This window comes from Ostrea edulis, chromosome 9, assembly GCF_947568905.1.
Source record: "Ostrea edulis chromosome 9, xbOstEdul1.1, whole genome shotgun sequence".
In the NCBI taxonomy this organism is placed as follows: Eukaryota; Metazoa; Mollusca; class Bivalvia; order Ostreida; family Ostreidae; genus Ostrea; species Ostrea edulis.
Window position 1 is genome coordinate 73,822,017 of NC_079172.1, and position 11,408 is coordinate 73,833,424.

Consider the following 11,408-nt stretch of genomic DNA (forward strand, 5'->3'; position numbering starts at 1 on the left):
TTTGTAGGATTGTTAGTCACCATATGTAGTTAATAATATTGCACCACCATTTCGATTTGACAAATTTTACGGAAGTTATGAGACTTTGTCGAATTTTTTCATGCTACTCTATAGGAACACATTGTGGATGCAACTCCTGCGAAACCGCTGAACAGATTTTGTTTAAAGTTTGTAGGATTGTTAGTCACCATATGTAGTAGATCATATTGCGTTGTCATTTTGATTCAACAAATTTTACAGGAGTTATGGGACTTTGTTGAATTTGTACATGCTACACTATAGGAACACTTTGTGTACGCAACTCCTCCGAAACCGCTGAACAGATTTTGTTTAAATTTTGTAGGATTGTTAGTCACCATAATTATGTAGTTGATCATGTTGCCCCGTCATTTTGATTCAACAAATTTTACAGGAGTTATGGGACTTTTATGCTTCAATTTTTTTTCGGCGATGGGGGACGTGGTTAGCGTAGTACTCTTGTTTAAGGTGAAAATATTTTGCATTACTAGAAGTACAAGGTGAGTCCCCTGTTGCAGTAGGCTAGGGAAAAAATATCTTCTGAAGCAAATTCTTACAGGTGTTGCCACATCAGGCTGAGAGCTGCCACATTGGTCACTTTTAAGGAGGATTAACACACCAGAGAAATTTGATAGGGATGAAAAGTGGAGGATTATGTATAATAAAATTTTCTGAATTTGTGTAGTAATCTGCGCGAGTGGATCAAAGGATCTGATTTTAATCCGACTCATGCTGATATCTTTAGATCTATGTAATCCCCTTCCGTAACGTATACATGTAAACAGTATAATGGGAATACACCAAAGCATTGCTGTCCGTGGTATTAAATTCATCAAACTCAATTTCAAGATTATTTGTTGAAATCAATCGATTTCTGTTGGAAGTCCTTTACCAGGTTCGTCCCAGCCTGGCCATATAACCGCAATCTATCAAACTGGACCATTCGACACATTGTACACCGAGACTGTTCAAATAGTTACTTAGAAGACCTTTTACATACTATTGCTATAAACATATTTTTTGTTGGTCGAGAATTATTATCCTTGTCGTATTACAAACAATTTCACGTGATTGTGGTTCAGGTAACAAGTGATGCTGTTTACAGTCAATAAACAATACAATACAGTCGGCTATCTGACTGTTGTCCCCAGATAACTTCGATTGGTAAAAGTGTGTCATATCTTCTACTTTATTTTCCTTGATTTAATACTAGGCCAAATTTATATGTCAGATGTATTTTGTTCTTTTAACATAAGGAGTAAAATGCTACTAGCATAACCTGATACACATCTTCTGCTGTATCTGTTCATTAGAGTCTCGGCGCACTGCGTCTTAAAATTTACATCATGGAATCCCAGAATCCAATATGATTTTATTTCTGTGGGAAATGCAAAAGGCATTTGAATTTCAGAGGAAATCGGTGACCCCGCAAGATAAAGAAAATAAATAATGATATATGCATTCTTTTTAAAGTATATTTGTGTGTAACATAACATAAAATAAATATGTGCATTATTTTTCAAATAATGTGTTTGCATTATGCCACTGACAGCACAAGCACATTCTTATTAAAGTTATTGATAATGTAACTGTTGATAAGAGAGGAGTTCTTAATTTGGAAAAGTTGCTGTTGAACATCATTTTGTAAGAAATTAAATGGAGATAGCTGCCTCACTTTGATAAACATTCGATGTGGGAGACTTCTTGTTTTGCCAGAGATGGTGTCTCATGATTATACTTGTTTTGTCAGTTTGGAAACATCATTAAAAATCCGGAAATTATTCTATAAATATTTTATGTGGGTGAAGAAGATGTTAGGTAAAAGCAGGCAGGTGTGACAAACAATATGTGATCTCCAAAAAACGGATGACAAAATCAATAGGGTTTTATTGATTGGGAGTGAAAAGATGCTATATCAATGCAATCACTCAAACTGGGTTTTTTCCAAATAGGAAGTGATGCTGAAATTGTTTTTCTTAATGTATCAGAGTTATTTTGCATTTAGCAGAAAATATTTGATGTTGTTTTTTAATACAGAAGGTCTATTATTTCTGCCAGATAGACTTCAGTTTGTATAGGTAGTGTTTTATGATTATGTGAATTTGAATGACAATTAGTACTTTATTTAATCAATGAAATGCTTTCTTTGTTGTTTTATAGGGTAATGAAGGTAGATAGCATTGCAGAAAAAATGCGGATTATAAATGCAAATTTTTTTGCAATGATTGCTGCCTTCATCCAGTCTTCATGAAAACATTTAAAACGTGCTGGCCAGAAGGACCAGTGAACTGTCTGAATTCACTGGCCCACGTCAGTGCAATTTACTGGCTCCCAAATTTTTATAGTACATATTTATCAAATACATTATGGAATGTATTGTATAATTGCACAATTTATTGAAACTACATCCAATATGAATATTACTCATATTCACCCTAAGACGTCCTTCCTGTTGATACCAGAAAAGCTGAACACTGTACACGGTGATAGTATTTCCTTTCTCTCTCTCTGTACTCGCTAACAAGACTAGGATTTATATATGTTAATTAATATTCATTGGCATATACACAATTACGAGCTTCCTTTTATTATGCAAAACTCGATATTGTGATATCACTGATTAATGTCTCTTTAAATTTATGTAAGTTTATATTGTTGTAAATAATATATAAAGAGGAGAGCATTAATTTCCCAAGAGACTTCTCGCAAATAACACAAACGCTAATTTTTTTGTTATTGGGTTAATATGTGTGTTGGCACTATATTATCATGAATTTAAACAGACTCAGCCCTACATTTTATTAATTGTTCTGTATGTATGGCATATCAACTAATGAAATATAGGGGCTAATTTGGATTAGACTCAGATGCCATCGTTATTTCTTGTGACTTTGTGAAAGACTATATTGTAAAGACCAAGTTAATTTTTGTGCTATTACATCTTTTGAAGCACATTCTAAATGTGACGTATATATCTATCTGAAGGATTCGGCATCTGGGTGACTATAATGATTAATAAATGTGTCACAGGCTTGGGAAGTGCGATTTTACTGGTAAATATTACTACAGTAACTTGATCCGAGGAGTCGGATTGCGTTGAGTTGACAGGCACGGATCATCAGATCAAACATTTTGTTCTAATGATCCGAGCCTGTCAACGAGAGGTGATCCAACTCTTCGAGAGGTGATCCAACTCTTTGGTTCAAGTTACTGTAGTAATGATGAATTTATTATACATGTATACTCCCTTAAATGCATTTTTAAATCCACATTTATAAGATGATAAACATAATCCAAATTATCAAAAACACAGACCTACAGTGAAATTATATTTTGTGTACGCAGTTTGTGACGCGGTCAATATTTTCCACAAAAGACCGTTTTGCTGCATTGTGACGTCATCAGTTGATTCAGAACAAGAAAACCACAGTGTGGTGATTCAGAAAATCTTATCACACAATCCACAGTATCAAAAAAAGTAACATTGTTGGGTATATAATAAATCAGTATACTGTGATGATTTGTCCCACAATATGAATCGCAATACAGCGGGGAAAAACCCTGGTGTTTTTGTAATATGTAAATTCTGGAAAAATTACGTTTCTGCATTAGGTTTTAAATGAACTGTTACAGGAAGTAACAAAAAATAACAAGATGGCATCCCATCGTGGTAAAAAATTTTTTAGCTATTCCGACGTTATATTTTTAGCTCACCTGAGCTGAAAGCTCAAGTGAGCTTTTCTGATCACCCGTATTCCGGCGTCCGTCCGTCTGTAAACTTTTCACATTTTCAACTTCTTCTCAACAACCACTGGGCCAATTTCAACCAAAGTTGGCACAAAACATCCTTAGGTAAAGGGAATTCTAAATTGTTAAAATAAAGGGCCAGGCCACCTTCCAAGGGGAGATAATCAAGAAAAGGTAAAGATAGGGTAGGGTCATTAAAAAATCTTCTTCTCAAGAACCACTGGGCCAGAAAAGATGAAATTTATATGAAAGCTTCCTTATATAATGCAGATACTAAATTGTTAAAATCATGACCCCCGGGGGTCGGATGGGGCCACAATAGGGGATCAAAGTTTTACATACAAATATATAGGGAAAATCTTTAAAAATCTTCTTCTCAAGAACCACTGAGCCAGAAAAGCTGAGATTTATATGAAAGCTTCCTTATATAATGCAGATTCTAAATTGTTAAAATCATGGCCCCCGGGGGTCGGATGGGGCCACAATAGGGGGTCAAAGTTTTACATACAAATATATAGGAAAAATCTTTAAAAATCTTCTTCCCAGAACCACTAAGCCAGAAAAGCTGAGATTTATATGAAAGCTTTCTGATATAGTGCAGATTCAGGTTTGTTGAAATTATGCCCCCCTGGGGTAGGATGGGGCCACAATAGGGGATCAAAGTTTTACATACAAATATATAGGGAAAATCTTTAAAAGTCTTCTTCTCAAGAACCATTGGGCCAAAGAACTTCATTTTTACATGAAAGCTTTCTGACATAGTGTAGATTCAAGTTTGCAAAAACCATGGCCTCCAGGGGTAGGTTTGGGGCCATAATAGGGACTACGGTTTTACATGCAAATACATGTAGATATGGAAAATCTTCTGATATGGACCAAGGTGACTCAGGTGAGCGATGTGGCCCATGGGCCTCTTGTTTTTTTTCTAGTCCCAGGTTGTGAGTCATTTGATTATTATTTGATCTGATTTTTTTGAAATTTATTTTATTACAGTTACTTATACAAATTAAGTAAATGTTTAAAATAAACTGAATTTGGCTTGTTTGTGCTTTAACACCAAAGCAATAATTAAAATAACAGAATTAAGGAAAAACGATGTCCTAAAATATCACGATGTTATCATGATATTGTGAAAAAATTTCATGATATATTGCAATACAAAATTTTTGGCAATACCCATCCCTATCACAGGCTGAACATATTAAAGAATTATTTCAATTTTCTTGTTCTCTAGTGCAGTGTCTGGATTGTGTAACATATAATTCTACCTACATCATTTTTGAATTATTTTTTTTCCAGTGCTGGCATGATATGTGTGTATCTGTCAAACGACCAGATGTCTGATGCCTTGAATAATTTTGATGACACGGTCAACTCTAATATAGATGATCTGACCACGTATATCTCCAATACAGTCAAGGTAGGTAGAGAGAGATGGACACAGAACTCTAATATAGACGATCTGACCACATATATCTCCAATACAGTCAAGGTAGGTAGAGAGAGATGGACACAGGACTCTAATATAGACGATCTGACCACATATATCTCCAATACAGTCAAGGTAGGTAGAGAGAGATGGACACAGGACTCTAATATAGACGATTTAACCACATATATCTCCAATACAGTCAAGGTAGGTAGAGAGAGATGGACTTAGTGTGATAGATAAATGGACTTGTACAAAATTGTCAATGATGTAGCAAAAATAGCACTTTGGGGTCCAATTCACAAAATGTGAGTGATGATATAATTTGTTATGTCATTTTTATAGAGACTGATGTGGGAAACAATTTTCCTATTAGACAAGAGGTCAAATGGAATGGTTGTCAAAATAAATATTAATTACCGGTAGCATTTGTAGATTTGCACATGTATATTGTTCATTGTTGTGCATTGAAAATTTAAGAAAGAAACTGTCCACCTCCAGGTCCAAGTTTATGAAATATCAGTCTGAGTGATGTACAATTATTGGCCATAGTGTTATACAGACAGAATCTGTCTCTCAAGGCTTGCATTTAAACTTGAGTACTACATTACAGTGCACAGCACCTTAAAAGTACAAAGTCTCCAAACTGATTTATGATTTGTAATCAAGCATGGCATATTGATTGTGTCTACTGGAAAATTTCTCAGGCTTATATTTCCTCTGTATTTTTTAGGAAACGAAGTATGTGGTAAATAACAACTTCAATTTTACCATCTCAGTGATATCCAGGGACCTTGACAGTAAGTACTACTGGAGCAGTATATAAGAATGGCAACGATAAGGCAGTAATATTTCATGTGAAGTTAGCACTGTAGAGTAATACTTGACATTGAGTCCTTGTTTATCATCGGAAGACCCATGGAATGGATTCAGAACTCCTTGATTGTCAAGTCACACAGCTAAACTCCATGTTTGAAATTATAAAGACTTAATGTGTAATTTAGTTCATGACTAGATGAGGGAGAGGTAGACTGGGTTGAATTTCAGTTATGAAAGGTTTGAATATCAAACTGCATTCATGGAAATATGAAACCCATTGCATGCAATATATAAAAGTCATCTGTATAGGTGGCCTTAGATATTTAGGTCACCAAGAAGAGGGGCAATAGCTTTGTACCTGTCAGTCTGACAGGGCCATATGTTGTCCATTCAATATCTTGAGAACCATTTACTTAATTGTAGTGATATTTCATGTGGGTTGGTTATGTTTTTAAGGTCAAGGGTCAATCCGCTCTGGATATAGGAATATACTGTCTGCCCAATATCTTGAGAACTCTTTGCTTGAGAGACATCAGACTTGGTACAGTGGTACATCGTGAGGAGAAGATGAGCCCCTAAAGATTTTGAGGTCACATGGTCAAGGGTCAGAAGGGACAAACAAATATACTGTCCTCTCAATATCTAGAGAACCCTTTGCTTAGCAGACATCAAATTTGGTACACTGGTACATCCTAAGGAGTAGATGACCCCTATTGATTTCAAGATCACAATGTAAAAGGTCAAGGGTCAAACTGGACACAAGAAGATACTGTCTGCTCAATATCTTGAGAACCCCTTGCTTGACAGACTTCGAACTTGGTACACTGGTACATCCTAAGGAGTAGATTATCCTTATTGACATTGGGGTCATATGGTCAAAGGCCAAGGGTCAATCTACTCTAGACATAGGAAGATATTGTCTGCTCAATATCTTAAGTTGTTTTGGCTCTATTATCAATTAAATGTTGCATGTGTATAACCCTTTTTAGGTCACCTGAATTCATTCAGGTGACCTATTGCTATCTGTTTTTGTCCGTCGTCGTGCGTTAACATTTGAACATTTTCAGCTTCTTCTCTGAAACCCCTGAACCAATTTCAACCAATTTTGGCATATAGCATCTGTGGGTGGAGGGGAACAAAAATTGTGAAATTCGTGGTCCCTGCCCCCCTAGGGCCTGAGGGGTGGGGCAAAAACCATCAAAATGAGTGTAATTTTTAAAAATCTTCTTCTTTACTCCTGGACATCAAGAAGCCAAACTGTGGGCATAATTATAATGAGCGTTGAGCCCTCTACCAAAATTGTGAAATTCATGGCCCCTGGGGCAGGGGTTCTTGTGTTAGGGTGGGGCTCTATTGGTCATATAGTGAAAATGTAGAAATTCTTTGAAAATCTTCTTATATTGGTTTTATCTAAGGAGTAAATAACCCTTTTCTTTATGATGTCTCAGACCTAGGTTTTTTAAAAAGGATTATTGATTGAACATAAAAATGACACATGTACTTCATGACCACATAGCTATTCAATATTTCTTCCATCCAAAAGTAAAATTCTTATATTTAAACACAAACCTAATTCAAACATTGGAAGGTTGTTACATGATACTCAGGTGACCTATAAGGCCCCTTGGCCTCTTGTTCAATTTTGCACCATGCCGGGGTCATATTGTCTTAGGGCTGTTCCAGAAATGATCAAGGGGGGGGGGGGGGGGGGGGGGGTCAGGCGGCAAATGATATTTTTTTATGTGGGTGGTCGTATTTTTTCATTTTATTTGGTCCGTGGTTGGACTGTAAAAAAAAATATTTATTATGGGTAGTTTCTATTGTTTTATTTTGTGCCACGTGGGTGTTGAGTTTTCAGAATATTTTTATTGTCGCTCTTGTCGTGTTGGTTACAAACCGTCGGAGGGAAAATCGAAAACGTGCTTTCGAAATCGGAAGTAACATAGAACTATTCGAGTTGTCGCTCTTTGCAGCGCATAACTTTCCATTACGGCACTCTTCAAATTAGAGGCGCGTTTAGTAGGGTCCCTTGGGACGTGATGGCGGCAAACTCTGTTCTGTAGATTATTACAGTTTACAGTGCATCGATTTTGGGAATATTTTGAAACCAATAGGTATTCCGTTTTCTAATAAAAATAGGCAAACCTTAGTTGATTTATACGAGGGTACCGATGCGTTATATTTATCAGTCAGTGTGATGGTGATATAGAGGCCTCCGGGCGCGGGCTCCATTAGAAGACGAACGATTCGTGGAAAAACATATACATACCCATTTCATTGGACTCCCAATCTTTCCAACATTCCTGCCATAGATGCCTTTGATTGTTGATGTGACATCGTTTCTTCAGAACTACTGTGATACAATGTCGCACAGGCATTACCGCGTCATTGACTAATATGTTGACGGTGCTACCGTTTGAACGAGGGCAGCTTCATATATGTACATATTTTGTAATGTTCATGCTTTGATCAGGTTCAATTTAAACAATATCTATTTGCAAAATACTCATTACATGAATATTCTCCCAGGGTTTTATATTAAAAATCATTAAAACATGTATACATGAATGTGATTTAAATATTTTTATGCTATATATACATTTATTTCTGCTGCCTTCACTGTGACTTGCTTAAACTTTGATGCACGACCTGTTCTGAACTGTATGTTCTCAGCCTTACTTCTTTTTTCTACTCTCAATCTTTTCAAGTTACTAATTGTATGATAAAAATGCCCAAACCTTTCAAGTTTGTAAAACTATGTTTAAGGTGGATCAATCCTCATGTGACTTATCATAATAATGGTCAAAATGCAAAACTGTATTAATTTCCATTCAATATAGTTAAATTTAAACAATAACCAAGAAAATGTGTATGTTACCACATTTTTAAAGATGTCAGACATAAAAAACCGGAAGTATATATTAACATCAGAAAATCACACATTTTCGTTGTTACAGATAATTAAAATAGATAAAAACTTGTTGAAATGACAAATTTTAAATGTCAACAGTTTAAAAAAACTTGTTAATTCATAAATATGTATAAATTAATTGTGGATATTAGGGAAATCATGCATAATAGACATGCTGTAGAAGAAATACCAACATAGGAGTTATTGCCCTTGACATTTTTTTAATTATAAAGAATTGATTATCTATAGAAAATATACACTTTTTCAATATCAATAGTTTACCAAATTTTTTATTTTATGCAGTGAATAAAATTCCTCTGAAGATATATTTCTATCATGCGCAAAGTTTAATTTGATAAAGATTTTTGCAAAACCTATGACATCACACAGGGATTGATTAACCTTAAACAGCACTGTCTTTGAACACAAAACGCATTTCAATATATCATGAAAATTTTAAAATAAATTGGTAAATTCAACTATTTGGCATGTATATGCCCCCCCCCCCCCCCCCCCCCCCCCCCCCTCCCTGCGAACCTATCTAATTAGAAAAATGAAATTCATAAGATAATCCCCTTGTAGCAATGGTATGTTCCAAAAGAGAAAATTAGAACAAGAGTTTTATAATATTGTACATAATCCTAGATGTAACACAATGAAGAAATATTTCAGCATTCACATATAGTCATTGAATAAAATTGCAACATCTTTGATTTCAGCCCCTCTCCTGGAATGCTGTTGTAGTGATGATACATTAATTAAGATCAATTTACAAAACTGGAATTAAGGATTTTTCAGTCATTAATTTATTTAGCAAGTGGCATGGGTTGGTTATCATGAGGGAGGGGGGGGTTGTCATCGTGGTTTGCATTACCGGACATGTTAAAAGGAAATGGATTGAAGCACTTGTTATTTTTAGTCGCGGGGAAAAAACCAAAGATTTTAAAAAAATGTCTTCAATCCGATCGATTTTTGGTAATTTTTTAAATAGCACTAATTCAGTACCTGTGATCCCTCACATATTCTAACAATTTTTAATAAGTTAGTCTCCCCCCCCCCCCCTTTTTTTTTTTTGGTTAGAATAATAAATTCCTAGTATTGAGAATTTAGTATTTTAATCGATTACGTATGCCTAATGTTCACGTAATAATAATGTCCCGGTAGTATGACTTTTAACAACGCCACTGTCTGCCTTATATGACGTACGTCAAAACGTAGACATGACGTCACACATCATCTTAGCCTGCTTTCATAAACATTGCACTCCGTTAAACATTCGCCTAACTGGTGCACTAAATTTTGGAGCTAGGAGGCCACAGATTAGGATGATATTCCGCTTAAGTTCACAATCATATTCCAAGGTGTGACTTGGCGAGATCTCAGCCATTTTTGACAAGGGACTTCTGGATTGGCATAAAATTTTTTCCTTTTTAGAGGTTGAGATTTAGCTTGGATTATTTCCCGCGCTCTAGTCATTAGAGCTCACAGTACGAGCCAGCGCTCGCTACTAGAATGTTTGTCACGAAAACATCGCGAGATTTGTACTGGTTTTCATTTTTTAAAATATTTTTGTGGTGGGTCTGGTTAGGGTTTTTTTTAATTAGATGGTCATTGTAAAATGAGTTATATTAATTTGATGGGTCATGGGGCAATTTTTTATTATTTGATGGGTGCTTGGTATATACAAAAGGTGCCTCCCTACCCCCCCCCCCACCCCACCCCCCCACCCCCCCCCCCCCCCCCACCCATGTATTTATTTCTGGAATAGCCCTTACAAATATTTCTTGTTTATGAAGTGATCTAGGTTTAATTTTGCTTGTTCTCAGCATTTAAAGTATTTGATGGCCTGCAAAGCAAAATTAATTGAAATATACATCTGCGTCACTGATGACCATGTCAATTTCATTGATTCCACAGTGGACTCAGAAGAGATGGAAGGTCAAAAACATTAATGCTTTGTTCAAACAATTTAATTAACTCTAAATCAGGATAGACATTATCAGAGTTCCACTGTAAAACATGGATACTATAAACTCGCGTATAACAAAATACAGCATACAATGAGTTCCTTGGATTTCCCCAATAAAAATTAAAAAGCATTGGTAGAATGGATTAGAAATCAGCATTTTGGTGCAACATCTTTACTGTATACTTCTAAGATGATCGGGTTCACAAATGGCTTAGATTGTGAATGATTATTGCTGTGCGATATTACTGGTTAACCGGTGAATCCCGATTCCGTTGTTGGCAATACATATCGCGATATAATTTTGTAAATACCAGTTCGGGTGCAATATTCTATAGATTCCTTAAATAAGTTACCTGCCCCTGATTTAAAGTTTAAAATGGCAGCGAATTAAACTGATCGTGAATGCCTGAATGAAAGAGCAAAGGCTCCAATAGCATGTATCACTTCAAACTAAAGAAAGAAAACGAAATAGTTGTAACAGATATAGCTGTATAAAAAGGTGAAGATAAAGAACA

General features: G+C 35.6%; 1 protein-coding gene across 4 annotated transcripts in view; it reads left to right on the forward strand.

The window, feature by feature from the left end:
• LOC125659344 (prominin-1-like) overlaps positions 1–11,408 on the forward strand; it is a 92,397-nt gene that overhangs the window by 22,803 nt on the left and 58,186 nt on the right. For all 4 annotated transcript variants that reach the window (XM_048890996.2, XM_048890998.2, XM_048890997.2 and 1 more), the window contains exons 5-6: positions 5,065–5,185; positions 5,928–5,994. In XM_048890996.2, coding sequence (XP_048746953.2) covers positions 5,065–5,185; positions 5,928–5,994 — 188 coding nt within the window. The remainder of the gene's footprint in view (positions 1–5,064; positions 5,186–5,927; positions 5,995–11,408) is intronic.